Raw genomic sequence first — 18829 nt, 5'->3', positions numbered from 1 at the left:
ACAGTTGGGATGGTAGAAATGTTAAGGCCAAATAAAGAATTAGAATGGAAGGGAAGAAGCATTACTAAACATTTAAAAATAATGTCAAACCAAAAAAAAAAAATGATATAAGACTAGTCTGTATCCAGGTTAAAGTGAGAACAGTTTTGCTTGACTGGGCAGAGAGTCCATGGTGAGAAATATTAACTGGTGTGGGTTCTGGTAGGGTTGAAGATGGGGAGGCGGGAGCAGTGTTTAGCTGCTGAATGGTACAACTCTATCTTCTATTTCTCTATCCTTCAACACCACAACTGTTCTCTTACATCCAGGCCAAACGCTGGCAAACCATGGCCACCTCTTTATGTAGGCCCATGAGCTAAAAATGGCTTTTGTATTTTTAAATGGTTGGAAAAACTCAAAAGGAGAAGAATATTTCATGACACATAAAAATTACAGGAAATTCAAATCTCAATGTCATAATACAGTTTTATTGGAACACAGCTATGCTCATTTGTCTTTGGCTGCTTTTGCACACAATGGTATGATGAGCAGTTGCAACAGAAACTGTGTGGCCTATAAATCCTAAAATATTTATTCCCAGGCCCTTGACAAAAAGTGGTTTGCCAACTCCTGCTCTGGGTATTTCTCCTTGTTTTCACTCCTCACCCAACAGCAGAATTTGTGTATCAGCTAATAAGTGGTGAACTTATTTTTCAGGTTTGGAACCATAACATAGAGCCCCTAACTTTGGTTTGGTATGCAGATTAGCCCTGATCCTGCTTGGTTTTTTGGTGTTCAATAAATGTGACTCTTCCCAGCATGAGTTCAGGCTGCTAACAAGTTTCCATTTATAGTGAACTGAAATTGAATGCTAAAGCCCTAAACCCTCTAGTTTTAAACACATGGGACATTCAGGCCAAGCATTCTTCTAGACATTAATGCTCTTCTAGGGTGTTCACGTCAGTGGTCTTTGAGCCTGAACCACACTCCTTCCTGGAGAGACCCATGCCATATCTAAATAGTAGTAATGGCTAGAACATTTCTTCTCATGCTGATACTACATTTCATGCAGCTACTAAATCTGATGCTGATACTAAAGATTTAGTACCATGAATCGTGATTCTGCACTTGCAACCACAGAATATAAACTTCTCCACACTATTACTTCCTTAATATTGCAAGACAGCTATCACATAAGTAGTCCTCCCTCAATGTTTAAATCCCCAGTTCCTTGACCTAATGCTCAAAAGAGAAGATTCTGAGTCCCCTGCCATCCTTGTCACCTTCCTCTGAGTATATTCCAGTCTGTCTTCCAGTTTGCAGTCACAGTCTAGGTGTGGCTTGTGAGTAGAGATATGCCACTGGGTTTTCACTTTTATTAATGCCAACTGTACTTAGTGCATATTACCTTGGAGATAAATATCCCTGATTCTCTGAATCTACCAAAAGATGACATGCTTTCTCAAATGGGAAACATAAGCTTCACGCCATTTCTTTTCTTTTAGTTGCCTATATACTTTGGTCCTTAGGTTATGGCTGATGGTAGCATATCAACTATGGCACCCAAAAACAATGTGGAGGAGGATTTAAGTGAAAAAGCTGAAGGTTATGATAATTTATCATCTACTCACCTTCATAAGAATCATCTCCTAATCTATGGTGAACACGTGCCTAGGTAATATGATAAAAATAATACTATGACTTCTGTTTTTTTTTTTAAAGATTATATTCGCTTACTTGAGAATGAGATAGAGAGAGCACAAGCAGGGAGGAGGCAGAGGGAGAGGGAGGAGCAGACTCCCCATTCAGCAGGGAGCCCAACTCGGGGCTCTATCCCAGGACGCTGAGGTCATGACCTGAGCTGAAGGCAGATGCTTAAGCCACTGAGCCACCCAAGCACCCCTGACTTTTATTTTAAATTCCAAGTGTAAGGAGCACTTAAACTAATATTTCAAGTGTTTTGATTTTATTGTTTCAAATAGGTTTTTTGTCATTTATGCTGATGGATCAGGAGTGGAACTTCTTCGTGACAGTGACATAGAAGAATATCTATCCTTGGCATATGGAGAATCATCTACTGTCGTTCTCCAGGAGCCAGTCCAGGAACAGCCAGGTAAGAAACCCAGAATGTCTGGAAGTTGTTGTGTCCCCTTACCAGCTCCCAACCTATTCATCCAGTCCACCCCTGTGTCAACTCTACTTTCTTCATTTTGCTCACTCTTCAACACTGCTTGCCACTTGGCAATGTCAACCTGTATCTACAGTTAATTATGTTCATTCCAAGTTTTATCTGAGCATCAACCTATGTAAACGGTGTATGAGTCCCTCTCCTACCTGCAAGCAAATTTGAATCTGTCTTTAGATATATTAGGTATGTAGCTATGATTCTATTTATATGTTCCTTTTGTCTTCAGTAGGGAAAGAAAGAAAAGTGAGATATTACTTGTAAGTTCACTTTTTTTTTTGTCATTTTGAAGTTATTGCCTTGATGAATTTAATATAATAAGAAAAAATATATATATTTGATGTGTGACTTAGAAAGCCAACCTGAAATATAGGATCAGTTATATTCATTGTGTATTTATATTATTCTCATCAATTTTAAAGAAATCAGTGTGTGGTTAAAGACTAGAGACACATAATACATTAAGAAAGAATCACCAGAGGGGCACCTGGCTGGCTCAGTTGGTGGAGCACACAACTCTTGATCTTTGGATTGTGAATTTAAGCCCCACACTGGGTGTAGATATTACTTTAAAAAAATCTTAAAAAAAAAAGAGAAAGAATTATCAGTGTATATCCTATGTATATTTAAACATAGATATAAACTTGGATGTCATTTGTGCATGAAACTAATGTTTTATGTCTAGGTTTATGTATGGTCCATTTTAATCTGTTCTCTGGTTGGTGGGATATAGTTTTACACTTATTTATGAATATACCTGCATCTCTGCACACTTAGTATATCTTTCAGTGTATCAGTGTACATTTACATCTTGCTCTATGTCTGTGAATATGGAGAGTGAAGAGCTCTGACTGGTGCAGTGCATGTGTAGAACTATATGAGCATTCATTGCAAATGGCTTTGTTAGTTATTTAACTAGCATCTGCTTGATAACCTACAATGTGCCAAACACACTGGCTCAGATAAAACTTGGAATGAATATAATTAACTGTAGATACAGGTTGACATTGCCAAGTGGCAAGTAGAGTTGAAAAGCAAGCAAAAGGAATAAAGTAGTGAGCTAAAGCAGTGTGGATACTGCCTTCATAGAGCTTAGAGTTGAACGAGAGAGATAGGCATTGATTATATAACATACGATAACTGTGATTATATGATTGTCAATTAGGATAAGGTCTTTGAAGGAAAGGAATATGTTTCCAGGAGAGCAGGAACCTGATGTAGTCTAGAAATCTTCCCTGAAGACACTGGAGCTAAGAACTGGTGGATAACTAGCTGTTGATTAAAACAGGAGGGAGAGATTTCTTGGAAGAGACAATGCAAAGCAGAAAGCAAAAAGCGACAGAAAACAAGGAGGAAAAGGCCGAAGTAGCTAAAGCATAGAAGGAGGAATGGTGTGAGTTGAGGCAGGATGAGAAAATACTGAGGACTTGGTTTTATTCCACGCACAGTGGGAGGTCAAAGAAATGTTTAAATCATGGCCTAACATGATCAGTCTCTCTGACCGCCAGAGGGATTCATTCACAGAGTAGATCTGGATAGAAAAGCTGGTTGTTTCTATAGCTCAGAACAGGATTTCTCAGAGACAAATTATCCAAGGTAGGTCAGTGGATGAGCTCAAGTGAACCAACCAGACTTGGATTTGGTTTTTGAAGGATAATAAGATTTCAGTTAATAATTCCAGGTGATCTAAACCCAATCTCTAGGTGTTAAAGTGGCTAAAATCCTCAATTTTCTTGTTTAGATCATAAGGTTCTTAAGTACAATCACTGTGTCTTGCTTATCAAAAAGTGTTTATCAAAGGTGCCTGGTTAGCTCAGTCAACCGTTAAGTGTCAAACTCTTGGTTTCTTCTCAGGTCATGATCTCATGGATCATGAGATAGAGCCCTGTATGGGGTTCCACACTCAGTGGGGAGTCTGCTGGAGATCCTCTCTGCCCCTCCTCCCACTTGTACACTCTCTCTCTCTCTCAAATAAATATTTTTTTAAAAAGTATTTGTTGAACTTTGTGAAAACCTACTGAATTTCTCAGAATCTATTTGATAGAGACATGATCCTCTGATAACTCTCTTTGACCCAGGTACCCTGAGCATCACTGTCCTTCGCCCTTTTCATGAAGCATCACCATGGCTAATGAAGAAAGAATTAGATACAATTGTTCCTCCTAATCTCCAGTCAAGGTCATGGGAGACATTCCCCTCCATTGAGGTATACATTTTTCCTTCTGGAAAGTCACTACACTTGTATATCCATCCATCAATTTTTGGAGTCTTGGGTCTTCTCTCATACAGTGACATATTTTCATTCTTTTGTAAATTGTTATTGGGCTCAGGAGATTTGTATTTGAAGACTCTAACATTTGTAGCTTTTAGAGAAATAGACCCGTCTAGCTAAATCTCAGTTTTATTTCTTTTAGCCTACATTGCAGAAATAGTATGAAAATATCCACTCTGAGTAATGCATGTTCTACCTCTCCTATCATGGAATTACTGATATCGGCCAATACAGAAATATTTCCTTCTCTCATTCCTTATCTGTTAGTTTTAACACACAATTTAGATCTTTCACACTCACTTTATCCCCTAATTTACTAATGCACAGACTGAAGCATGTAAGAATAATGTGAAGGATGTTACAAAGGATTTGCAACCACAATGTTAGAAAGTAAACACTGTAATTATGTCAGATTAGAGAAGCCCCACCTAAAGTCTTTCTAAAGATTGGAAGAAAACATCTTGAGCAAGAAACATGAAGTCCTGCATTGTGCAAGATTTGACATTTCATTTTGCAGGCAATTTGTGTAACATGTTCAGCATATTGTCAGATGTTAAATTATTAAATCAATGAGCACATTGATAAAATGATCAGAGAGACATACTAGTGTTAGGTGGGGAGGATAATGTTTTTGATGTATAATGAATTTTCCTTCCCCAAACAATCTGGTAAGATCAAGGGTGCAGATAATGAGCACTTAAGATAACCAAGACCTTGGGGGACCTGGGTGACTCAGTCAGTTAAGAGTCTGCCTTTGGCTCAGGTAATGATCCCAGGGTCCTGCTCAGTGGGAAGCCTGCTTCTCCCTCTCCCTCTGTCCCTCCCCTACTTCGTGCTTGCTCTCTCTCTCTTTCTCTCTCTCTCGCCCTCTCTCAAATAAATAAATAAATAAATAAATAAATATTTTTTTAAAAAAAAACAAAGACCTCTTAGTCCTATATTTTAATTGACTGTAACCAATATGGTGAATGAAGATGATCTGATTGTAGTCCTGAGTCTTCCAATTATTAATGTGGGATTTGGGACAAGTCACATTGGCTCTCTACTTCCTGAAAAATAAAAAGGCCACACCAAATGGCCCACTAAGGCTATATCCAAGCTGAAAGTAGTGATTCACGACCAATAACATGCCACATCTAAGATTAATGAAGGACACTCATTCTCTTCCTCTGCAATTCCTAAAGCTCTGACCTTCTCTGCCCAGTAGCAGTGGCTCTGCCCAGGTGAACCTCTGAATGGTTATCACTGACCAGGCATCAGAGATTGAATAGCAGCTTACAAAGAAGCACATCAGAGATTCTACCAGACATAGGGCATCCAAGCACACTACCCCCGAAAATCAATTATAAGAATAATATAAAGATGTGAATTTGCTCTGATGTAGACATCCATGCCCAGTAGACATGCATACCCAGGAGACTCTGGGGACATGCTTAATCTAGAGTGAGCTCAAAAACTACCCAAATCTATGGGATGATTGCTCTCTTAATCTCTCTAGGTCAAAATGAACATGAAAACAGGAAGTTAAAAACTGCTTATTCCAAATGTCTTAGGCTACTTGTGGGTAGTAAGCAATACCCACATACATTAGGCATAAGCTAAGCTACATTTCCATGATACCACATTGCTTACTACTCCCCTAAAGGCTATCCAGTGGGACATAGTGCTGCAGGATTTTAAAATATCCAGATTCCTGATAACACATATAAAAAGGAAAGCTTGCCCAGTTCTGCTACCAATTTTCCTTATATTCGAGAAACTTTCAGGGAGCAGGGATTTTTTGTCTTTTTACTATTGTATTCCCTAATAAGTGGTTCTTAGCATAGTATCTACATAAATAAGGGCTCAGCAAAAACAAATAAATAAATAAAATTAATATTAGGACTTTTTTTTTTTTTTGGTTGGTTGTTTTGCTTTGTTTTAACAGAAAAAAACTCCTGGACCTCCACTTGGCACTCAAATTTGGAAGGGCCTTGACGTTGGGTCCAAACAGCTAGTAAGTGCCCCAGCCCCTATACGCAAGAGTCCCAAGGTGCTACAGATGCGCCAGTTCATCCAGCATGAGGTCATAAAGGATGAGGTGAAATTGAAGTTGCAGATTTCTCTTAAGGTAATGGAAGTCAGGTAACTTGACCGAGAAGAATCGGGAACAGGGCAATTATTCCTCTTGGTTTCCTGAGGAACCTGAAATTATGTAATTCTCCCAGTATTTATTTAATGCAACACATGAATGTCAATTTTCCAGAGGGTAGGACGTTAAGAGGTAGAAAATAATGGTTCCCAAAAGGTATAGGAAGTATTGAGGCCCTGAGACATTGAAAAGATAAGTAAGTTCTACATGTGATTGCCATATAGAGTCCACCTTCTTTCTTATTGTATGGGAAACTGGTTTAATGACCTCTGGAAAAAGGTAGAGCTGTTTATTAATCTGATACTTGTCCATGGAAGAAAAGTACTGTTGGTTTTTGGAAATGGTCTAAGAATTTGTAAATATATAGTCAATTGTATAAACTGCATCTGTAACATCTCACTGTCTACTTTGTTAACTGTCTCAGAATGAGATCATATGTGTTTTGCTCAAGGTTATATACCTAGCACCTCGCATAGAGCAAGGGACCATTTATTTATGAGCATAAGTACTTATGGGCTCCTGGGTGGCTCAGTCATTAAGCGTCTGCTTTTGGCTCAGGTCATGATCCCAGGATCCTGGGATTAAGCCCCGCATCGAGCCCTGCATCGGATCCCTGCTCAGCAGGAAGCCTGCTTCTCCCTCTCCCACTCCCCCTGTCCCCCTGCTTGTGTTCCCTCTCTCACTGTATCTCTCTCTGTCAAATAAATAAATAAAATCTTTAAAAAGAAAGAAAGAAAGAGGGGGGGGGGGGGGGGGAAGCAGACTCCCTGCTGAGCAGAGAGCTTGATATGGGGCTCGATCCCAGGACCCTGAGATCATGACCTGAGCTGAAGGCAGAGGCTTAACCCACTGCACCACCCAGGTGCCCCTTGAGATCTTTTTTGTTTCTTGAGGAAGACTTGTAGTGCTATGTACTTCCCTCTTAGGACTGCCTTTCTTGCATATCAAAGATTTTGATCAGTTGTGTTTTCACTTTCATTTCTTTTCATGAATCTTTTAAATTCTTCTTTAATTTCCTGGTTGACCCATTCATTCTTTAGTAGGATGCTCTTTAACTTCCAAGTATTTGAGTAACTTTTGTGTTAGATGTCCTTCTTCTAGGTTCCCATGGAGCACTGTATTTCCTTTATCACAGACTTAACACATGACATTGTACCTGAGGGTTTTTTCATTTGATCTACCGATTGCAAATTCCTTGTAGTCTTCATCATTGGTTATCCAATTCATAGTACATGGTGGTAGGTACTCCATAAATTTTTACTGAATGAGTAGATGGATGGGGATGAGAGGGAGGAGTTTCCAGCTCCCTATAACTGGATGCCATTCACTTATTTATATACTGTACTTCCTATGGGTGAGGAATCTTGCTGGCACTGAGCCACAATGATGAATAAAACCATGGCACATCTATTCAAAAATCTCATTGTCTAGGGTCACCTGGATGGCTCAGTCATTTGAGCACCTGACCCTTGATTTCACCTCAGGTCAAGATCTCAGGGTTGTGAAATCAAGCTCCACATTGGGCTACACACTCAGTGGGGAGTCTGCTTGTGATTCTCTCTCTCCCTCTTCCTCTGCCTCTTCTCCCCTCTTTTTTCCTCTCTCTCTCTCTTTCTCTCAAATAAATAAATATATTTTTTTAAAAAACTCATTGTCTAATGGGAAAAGAATAAATAAATAACTGCTGAATTGCTAGAAATTATATATAAACATAGTACTGGGAACAGTTAGAAAATACTTCAGAGAGAAAGTATAGTATCTGAGGTGGGATTTTAGAGATGAATGGTAACTATCCAGACAAAGCAACAAGGAAAGGGAATTCTTGACATTAAGAACCATTGTGTATAAACATACAATTGTGTAAAAACATAGCATCTTTACAGAAATGAGAGAAATTGAGTGTGGTTGGAGTGGTGGAATGTCAGTACTCAATGCCCCATAAGATCAATGAGTATCAGAGGTGTTTAAATAAAGGATGAGAAGTGATATAATTGGATTTCATATTAGAAATATAATTTTATGATAGTTTCGAAAGTACACTGAAATGGCAGTGTTGGAGGTCCCATACCAGTTTGGGAACTTGTTGTAGAAAATCAAGTAAAAGATCAATGAGAATATGAGGTAAGTTAGGAACAGGTAGGAGAGGCATCATTCAAGAGAAATTTCTGATGGCTTGTTGACTGGTTGGATGTATGAGGTCAGTCAAAAAGAGAAAATGCAAATACCTCACTGTCTAACTTGGGAAATGAGATGCTTGATTGCTCATTAAATGAGATTAAGTACATAGGAGGCTTTCCTTTCCTAGCAGAAGAGAGACTTACTGAGTTTGAAATGTATCCAGTACCACAACCAGGGAGAGATATAGAAAGGCAGTTGGACATATTAATCTGATGCTGAGAAGAAAGGTTATGCCTTGTGATATAAATTTTGGAGTCATCAGCATGCAGATGAGAGTTAGAGCCCCAGTAGTGAGTGAGATACTCAGATCTACTATACATAATAAAAGTGCTCAGTTTTGACTGTATCACAATCATGTGTGATTTTTCATAAATATAAATACCTGTGCCTCATCCCTAGAGAGTGTGATTCAGTGGGTCAAGATGGGGGCCTGAGCTTTTTATAAAAAATTCAATGAGTTATCATTATAAGCAGCCAGAGTTGAGAACATCCACTGTGAGCATAAAGGGAAAAACCCCTGGAATCTAATGACATTTAAGGATTCACAAAAGAGGAAGAACTAGTAAAGGAGACAGAAAAAAATTGTTCAGAGAAGGAAGAGGAAATACAGGGAGAGTATTATCCTGGAACCCAGAGGAGAATAGAATTCCTTTAACACACCAGTGATGCTCAGAAGATTGTGACAAAATTCCTTCAGAGATCAACTTGCTTTTGAGAATTCCAGCAATATTTTTAGATACAGAATAAAATTAATCTTTTACAACTTCTAAAACTTCTTTTTATCAACTCAACTAGAAAAACCTCTTTTCTGAATTTCTTTTTTTGTATCCCTTATTATTTTCCTATTTAATATGTCCTTGTATTAAAGCTATTTGAGTATAATTATTATTAAAATATTTTGGTTTCATAGGGTCTTTTATATATATTTTGTCATTATTGCCCACTGTTCCAAACATGTTGCATATAGGAACCTTTCAAAAAATATTTCTCAAACAGATGGTTGTTGCACTATCTTTAGGAGTTCATAATCTAGATGGGAAGGCAAGAACATGTGAAATAATGATTCAATCAAATATATCAAAATATTAAGTACCTCAGATTTTTAAACTATAATTCTCATTTTTAAATCAACTATATTACCCCTGGAATTTATGTGACTGAAAAATCATTTTCAGCAAGGTAAAAATTGTTGCCAGCTGGTATAAATGCATGGAAACATGTTTGTGGTGTAAACATTTATATATTTATTTAACAAACATAAAATATGAATTCCAATTTACTTGTTTTCTCCTTTTTTCCTGTTATAGAGGATAAGGATCCTAATTTGGAAGCAATGTTGAGTATCCCATCAGCTCTTACTACAACAGTAGTTCCTCTTATAGTGACTGTTCCTCAAAGCAAAGTGAAAGGAAAAACAAAAGGCAAAGAAAAACCTAAAGAATCTCTTAAAGAAGAGGAACACCCAAAAGAAGAAGAGAAAAAGGTACATGGACTTACCATTGATTCCTAAACCCTACTTCTACCTCAGTTTTAACTTTTTTAAAATCATGAGTTACACCAACAGTATCATTTCAGTACATGTATATTGTTGTGCAGATGTATTAACATTCCTTGAAGTTTCAATTTTGAATGAAAAGAAGAGATTTGTACACAGGAGTTGGATCCCTACACCAGGAGACATATTGTCATGTACAAACTGATTCAGGTCTTCCATTCTAAACTCAGAATGAAGAGCTCACCCTTTTTTCCACTCTGGTTCTTTGTTTTTGGTTGGTTATGTTCCTACCATTCTCTAAATACTTTATTTAGTTTTGTTAGATAAGCAACAATTGAAAGAAGAACATTTCAAATTAAATAGGAAGTACTTCCATTTGGTAGATTTGGCCTTAGATATTGATGTGCTACAGGGCTTCTGGCTAAAGAGCAGTTCACCCTCTACTTCCAATACCACCAAATGCAGACACTCACAGAGGCTTTGATTCCAAATGTGTTCCTAATACCAGAATACAGATCAAAAGAATACAGACAAGAAGGAAATCACTAATGAAATCTTGAAAATTTGCTTGGTGAGCTGTACAGTTTGTACAGTGTACAAATTCTCAACTTATTCGAAGAAAAAAATATTAAAAAGTGACCAGAGCTATTGATTTCAGACCTTGGCCCTCTAAAAGTTCTGGTGTTTGTACGTTACTTAACCTCTGCACCATATTTATTTAGCTATACTGGATGACTTTTCTCAATCAGGGTACTTGACCCTTATTAAGTAAAAATTTTACAGTGTTGAGCAGAATAACCTTAGATAATTCATTAATTTACTGAAAGCAATCTGATAACCAATCAGTTCTCCCATAATTTTTAATAAGTGACAATAATAGAAGCGTGGGAGATAATTACTGATTTTATGTGTAATGATAAATTTGTCATGGCAGGTTCATGTCTTTGAACATTATTGTTCATTTTACAGAACTTCATAATTTTTCCTCTTAATTTTGCTTTGTGTTTAATTCTTTTAAAGATTTTATTTATTTATTAATTTGAGATAGAGCAAGAGTGAGAGAGAAAGAGAGAGAGAGCACAAGCAGGGGAAGTAAGAGGCAGAAGGAGAAGCAGTCTCTCCACTGAGCAGGAAGCCCAAAATGGGGCTCAATCCCAGGACTCCAGGATCATAACCTGAGCTGAAGGTAGATGCTTTACTGACTGAGCCACTCAGGTGCCCATTACTTTTTGTTTTTAATTGACTTTTGGCTAACTATTCCAAATTTATTATTTGTTAGTAACAAAGGCAGAACAACCTAAGTGATCCACAGCACAAGACTAGTTAAAATAAACTACAGGTGCAGCAACAGGGTATCAGTTGGGGTGATTTTAGAGGCTAATAAAAGAGAGCCAACTGGAAAACTGAAATGATTATCATGAGGGGTTGGTTGGAAGTAACTAAATAACTTTCATTTTGGGGTCCAAGTAACCAAACAAGGAACTCAGCATAGTTAGCATAAAATGAACTAGGATTTTTGAAGTAGACACACCCAAACTTCATTAGTTTATAAATAATCTTTTTATGTCTTTTTAATTGTTTTTACTTACTACAAAAATAATGCTTATTAGAGAAAAATAATGACACATTTCCTAATAGCATAATATCTTTAACACCCAAACTTTAAAAGATATACCAAGTCGGTAGAGGGCACATAGGTCAGCCCTTAACCCCACACTTGCATACAGAGGCATCTTTCAAGGCCTACTTTAAGCCCCAACTCCTCCATGATCCTTTCCTAATTATTCTGATTAATTTTGATGTCTTCGTTTGTGGGAGGAGAGATGTGCTAACAGTTTGGTACTATAATTTAATTGTTTCACATGTCTGTGTGCCATTCTATGAACAGAATATAAATTACACAAAAGTACAGCCTCATGCATCTTTACAGGCTCAATTGCAGGGCCCACCAGTCCTGGGCAAGTCATATCTTAAGCACTCAGCAAATGCTTGCTTAGTCAAAATAAATCAGTAGCTCATTTAGAAAATTACAAACAATTATTGTTAAATTATTTCCAGGAAGAAGTAGAACCAGAACATGTTTTGCAAGAAACTCCTTATGTTCCTACCTTCCAAAACCTAAATGTGTCTTGCCCCAATGGACTCCTGGTGACCTTCATTGGGCAAGAGCCTACAGGTGAGTGTTAGCCAGCATGGGGTGGGAGGGGGTGGGGCAAATGTCAGACAGAAAACAGTTGAATCACCGTTGAAAACGTGTGTATTTTCATACCAGTTAAACATGTTGATAATGAACAATAGGCTAATAATAACGATGACTAGCATTTTTTGAGCCCCCAGCCCTAAGTACTTAACATATATAAAAATCCACAAATATGGTAAACTAAGTTCTAATAATTCCATTTTACAAAATAAATCGAGGCTTCAGGAGGTTCATTAACTTCCCCAGGTCACTCAGTTCCTAAGTGGCAGAAATTAAAGGTCATTCTTGGTCAGTGATGGCAAGGCTGGTGGACTCTTAACAACTTTGATGGGGTGGGACCCTGTCTTTCTGGCTCTACAGAGGGCCACAGGTATAGTGATTTGCTGGTCTGATCAAATCAAAAGACAGTGAGCAAAAAGTAAGTGGAGGCAAGTACAGGTTAAGTGGTTGAAGGATATCAATCTTGTTCCCAGATATTAGAATGTAATTTTATAAAGTCTGTTATTTTTGTACATGGCCTCTAACTCATTAAGATGACTAAGTAAGTACAAGTAGGACCTCTTTAATTAACATGATGGGGCATCCACATTAGTGACTGAATTTGAATATCACTGATATGGAGGTCCACTCTTGCAGTAGAATTAGCAGATGAAACAAAGCAAGCACTGGCCTGGGACTTGAGATATATATATGTCCCTTTCAGTTGCTTACTATCTCTGGACCATGTTTCTTCATCTGATAAAAGTTTTGTTGTACCAGTGGATCCTGACTTTAATTCACAACCAAATGTCCTCTTTATTATAGTTCCTTATGTACACCACATTTGAAAAAAGAGTATCTATCAAAGAAAAAGAGTATGCCTATTGAAAACTAATTCAATGTCATGTTTACTTGCCACCTAAATGAAAAGAAGCTAAGGGCTGCAGTTGGTCTGGTTTGTCTTAATTTTGTTTTTCTTCATGTGAAACTCTGGAAAGTGAAATTATCTCTCTTAAAGGGTTGTTGAAGCGGGCTGAATAAAATACATATACAAAGCATTTAACATATGTAAACATCTCAGTAAATGTTTATAATGTTATTGTTACTAATACTTCTGTGACTTAGAGGGTATCATGAAGGGCCCTCATTCCAAAATATTTTTCTAACAGCCCAATATAGTCCCTGAAATGCCATCATTACATGTTGATAAACCACTTTGTAAGTTGAGAAGAGGAAAGTATTCAGTTAGCAAAAACTGAATAGTTACTGTATGCCAGAAATTCTCAATGATAATATTTTCTTTTGAAGGAACCTATGAGGTGTTTTTCTCCTTGATTGCTAACTAAGAATAGAACCTTGAGAAAAATCTGGATTTGGTTAGAGATGAGGGGATTATGTTAACTTTGAAAGGTGATGAATGATTTAGGAAGGGCAAGCCTGAGTAACTTCCCCTGGGGCTCCTGACAACCAGGGAACCCCAGAACAGCGTTGTGCATGCAGGGGCAAGAGCTTACTCAAAGGCGAGAAAAAAGTACCCACAGGGAGAAAAGGGAACATCTACGACAGCAAAACTCTGCTTCCTTCCTAATTTTGCCAGGGATATCCTGGAATTCCTTAGAAGAATGGACTATACATGGAGAAGGTACCTATTAAGTACTTGTAGATGACCTTATTCACTACACTTGACTATAACAAGGCAGCAAAACACCAGTGCTCTGGGCCATTTGTCAGGTTATGAAAACTGCCCTATTATTCACATGTAGACAGAAGAATAAAAAAAAATAAGGAAAAAGATAAAACGCCAGCTACACAGCATTGCTCAGTTCACAGGAAGGCTTTCTTTCTTTTCTTTTTTTAAGATCAGAATGTTGTAGATGAGGAACCCACTTGGGACATCATGGTCCGGCAGAGCTACCCCCAGAAGGTGAAGCACTATGATTTCCACAAAACTGTGATGCCACCTGTGGATCAGGAGGCCTCAAGAGTTATCACAAGGCAAGGCACTGTTGTCAAATACATGTTGGATGGATCTACACAGGTAACGGAATGTTAGATAAATAACACTCCTTCTTGCTGCGAAGTACAAACAAGCTGGGGAAAAGAACAGTGTTATCGTAGGCAAGAGGGACAACTCATTTGAAAATGGAGTCACACTTAAAATGACAAATGGAGACTAGTATTGTTTTCTGTGCAATATAGGATACAAACAGACTTATTCTATATATGATCCAGGACTAAATGCAGTGTTTACTTCCTCCCCCTCTCAAGGCACCTGAGAATAATTTTAAAAATACTTTTAAATAATAAATTCATAACGGTACTGGAAAACAACAAAATGGGCCATCAGTGGATCAGAAGATTAGGAGAATTTCTAGAAAATGCAAGTCAGATGAGATCAGACCAATGGAGAAATAAAAGCAAAGTTTAAAGCAAGTGCAAGAGAAAACCTGCAGCAAAATTAAAAATCAGTTCTAACACAGACATTTCACAGAGGGAGCTCTGCACCCAGACAATTAAGTTAGTGTGCCCAGTTAACTCACTACTACCTGGAGGGTGAGAACCAGAAGTCATAATATCCAAAAGCCATATGGCCTGCTCTATACCTCCCCAGTAATTACTGGGAAATTGTTTCTGTAATCAGAGGATACACCACCAAGAAGTGAAAAGGGATTCTCAAGGGGACCGATGACCATGCACGCAAGAATCATCAACCTTAGAGAAAAACCAACTGCATGAAAGTAAATTACAGAATAATCAAAAAATTAAAGAAATAGCATCTAAAAATAAGGATAAATAGTTAAACAAAAAGTTGAAGGTGAGTAAAAGTAACATAGGCAGAGACTTGAGAGGTTAACAGTCTACAAAATAACAATAAAAAAAAAGTTACTGTGGACAAAATAAAGAGTTCTTAGATATTAAACACAATATATTTGACATAATTGGGTGTCAAATCACCGTGTAGCAGTGATCAATATATATATACATATATATATGAAACTAATACAATATTGTATGTCAATATACTTCAATTAAAAATCTTAAAGGAGGGAAAAAAAAAAACAACTGTGAAAAATTAAGGCAGGGAAGCGGATTATGGGGAAGAGAAGAGTTACGAGACATGGAAAAGGGATCTGAAAAATACAATCTCCAGAAAAAGAAAATAGTGGGAGTGAAGACAGAAAATAATGAAAGAAATAATCTAGGGAATTTTCCCAGAGTTAAAAAAAGAAAGAAAGAAAGAAAGAAAGAGAGAGAGAGAGAGAGAGAGAGAGAGAGAAAGAAAGAAAGAGACAAAAAAACAAACTTTGGATTAAACAGGGCAGTCAAGTGCCAAGCAGAATTGATACTAATTATCTTTAAAAGATCATCACGTCATAGTGCAATTTGGGGACTGCACAGGTAGACAATACCAAAAGCTTCCTTAAAGAAACCAGTTACCTCCTATAGAATGAAAACTGAATGGACATTAGATTTCTCATTAGCAGTGCTGGTGGGGGGTTTTGTCATGTTCATACGTTCATTGATAGGCTATAGATACTGATGCAGGTAGATGTATTGATGATACCTATAGACAAGACACATACTAGAGACAGACGTTGATAGAGACTAAACATTTAAACATGTGATAAAATTTTAAATGTAGTTATTATATAAGCTGAAATAGGGCGGGTAATTTTCTAGTTGCACAGAATGGAGAAAATAAAAATAAAACAAATAAATACAAAAAAATAAAAACTCAAGTCAGTCCAATAAAAGACAAGATATAAAAAGAAAAGAAACAACATAGAAAGTACATGGAAAACCATGAATGATATTATGGTGCTGGTTATTGAGCTATAGTCTCTGAGCTCCACAGTTACCATCCTAAAATATGCTTTGTGCTTAGTCTGGAGGTCTGCTAACAGCATTTTCCCTTCGGATTGACTTTAACCTATGCCAGTGTTAACACAATGTTAAATGTTAACCAGCCTCTTCCTTGCTTCTGAGAATGTAGGAACTTCTGCTTTTCCTTCAGGTTCTCTTTGCAGATGGCGTTGTGAGCAATAGTCCTGATTCAGGTCCTGTTTCTCCTCCTGTTGAAATGCCACCAAGTCCTCATAGTGGAGACTTGATGGACACAGTTTCTCAGCAAAAGTCAGAAACAGCACCGTCTGAAATTATCATTCCAAAGAAAGGTAATAATTGAAGAATCTCAGTTGATGATGGGTTTAATAAATCTTACACTTCTCATCTTTTCCATGTATATATTCAAGTATACTCACATGTATACATGTGTGTACATCTTAATTGAATCACAGCATTACACACTGTTTCATGAACTGCTTTTTTCTCTTAGTAATAAATAATGAACATCTTCCTGTGTTGTTGTATACTCTTACACAGCATTAGCTCTAATGCCTGGGCTACTGTTTTAGGGTTAGTTGAGCAGATCAATGATATCAAGGTACTGACTAGGCTTCTCTGGTTCTCTGGACCTCTTCCTCTGAGCCGCAAGCTGGGAAAAGGCCACACCAGCTCTAGGTGTAAGGTTCTCATGTGGTAACTCTCAAAGCAAAAAACAAAGAGAGTGAATATAAGAACTTTCAAGTGTCTCTTTTTGTCAGAGAGGAAAACATTTCCAGATTCCACCCCCTGTCCCCACCAGCAGACCTCCCCTTATATCCCATTGACTAGACCTGGCCAAGTACCTAGGGTAGAAAAACAAACATCTGACGTTTCTGAATTTTTTTCTCAGGAGATGAGCAGTACTATTTGGGGAAAAGAAAATTGAATAACAATTGAGTAAGCAATCAACCGTGCCTGCCATAATCTAATATATGAAATTGTTCTCCTCAGAGATATTTTCAATTGACACCCCCACTTCCAATGCAGTATGAAAATATTTGTTTCCTCATACCCTTGCCAGTGCTGGATTTCCTTATTAATTTGATTTCATAGATAATTAACAATCTTTTATTACATTAATTTACATTTCTTTATTACTGGTGAGGTTAAACATCATTTTTTTCTTTTTGTGAATTTTCTATTCACATATTTTCTCAGTTTACTATTGAGATGTTTATTATTTTCATATTTATTTGTAAGAGTTGTGTGTTTGTGTACCAGGCACAATTCTGAGTACTTTAAAACATTAAATTAGTTAATTCTCATAGCAACTCTGGTTTCTATGTAGATATTTTAATAATTCCACTTTACAGATGAGGAAATTGAGACACAGAGAGGTTAAGTAACTTTCTCGAGGTCTCTCAGCTATTAAGTGGTAGAGCTGTGACTGGAGTCTGGGCATCTGCATCACAAACTTTTCTCAATTTCTCATGGGACTTAAATGATCTGAGACCAAGATTTAATCTTCTTTGCTAATTTCAAACATCTTCCCACAGTAACCAGTAACCTTGTATAGAGGCAAACTGAATTTCCTTTTCGGTTAATTAAAATTTAAAGAAATAGACTTTCCTTTAGTAGTAGCTGAGGGCTCTTGGTTGAAGTGAATGAAGGCATCCTCATTGCTTTTAAACTTCCCAGCTCAAAGCTTCCCCTCGTCTTCTGATGGGAGAGGACTTGATGTAAGGGTAGCCACTTCTCTTAGAGCCCGGTGAGGTTCCAAAGGGCTTCTGCCTCCAGCATAGTGTGCTCCAGCTTTCTTTAAAGCCCGTCCATCTAAGATGATGTATTCACTTAAACACACACACGCGTGCACATGCACACACACATGCACGCGCGCGCACACACACACACACACATGCACGCGCGCGCACACACACACACACGCAGGAACTAATAGACTTTTTTTTTTTTTTAAGAGCGATTTTACGTTTACAGAAAAAAATGAGCAGAATGTACAGAATTCCTCTATACTTCCTCCCTACCCGGCTTAAAGTTTTCTCTATTTTAAACACATGTGTTATAACTGATAAACCAATATCAATACATTGTTATTAACTGAAGTCCATAGTTTGCATTAGGGTTCATTCTTCACATTGCATAGTTCTGAGAGTTTTGACAAATGCATAATGTAGTGAATCTACCACTACAATAACATACAGAATAATTTCACCCCCTGTGAGAAGAAAAACAAACCTGTGCTCTATTGATTCATTTCTCCCTTCATCTTCTCCCCAAAACCAGTACCAAGGAGCTGACAGTCTCTTTTCCCCTCTACCCAGAACCTTGGAACCACCAATCTACTTTCTGTTACTATAGATTTATATATTCTGGACATTTCCATTAAAGAGAAGCATACAACACAAGGCCTTTTGTGACTGGCATCTTTTAGTTAGCATAATATTTTCAAGGGTCAGCTATGTTGTAACTTGTATCAGCACTTCATTTTTATGGTTGAGTAATGTTCTGCTGTGTGGATACACCACAGTTTGTTTATCCACTCATCCATTGACAGACATACAAGTTGT

At 37.5% G+C, this 18829-nt stretch overlaps 1 protein-coding gene across 1 annotated transcript in view; it reads left to right on the top strand.

Annotated features, from left to right (window-relative positions):
• Positions 1-18829, top strand: part of LOC111143066 (sperm associated antigen 17) — a 262265-nt gene that overhangs the window by 173553 nt on the left and 69883 nt on the right. Inside the window, exons 34-37 of the mRNA XM_022496516.1 lie at positions 1509-1654; positions 1962-2092; positions 4243-4370; positions 6364-6546. Coding sequence (XP_022352224.1) covers positions 1509-1654; positions 1962-2092; positions 4243-4370; positions 6364-6546 — 588 coding nt within the window. The remainder of the gene's footprint in view (positions 1-1508; positions 1655-1961; positions 2093-4242; positions 4371-6363; positions 6547-18829) is intronic.

This window comes from Enhydra lutris, unplaced genomic scaffold, assembly GCF_002288905.1.
Source record: "Enhydra lutris kenyoni isolate GAN:26980312 unplaced genomic scaffold, ASM228890v2 scaffoldscaffold9, whole genome shotgun sequence".
NCBI classification, from domain to species: domain Eukaryota; kingdom Metazoa; phylum Chordata; class Mammalia; order Carnivora; family Mustelidae; genus Enhydra; species Enhydra lutris.
Note: the sequence above shows the minus strand (reverse complement) of the source record. Positions and strands in the feature narration are given on the sequence as shown.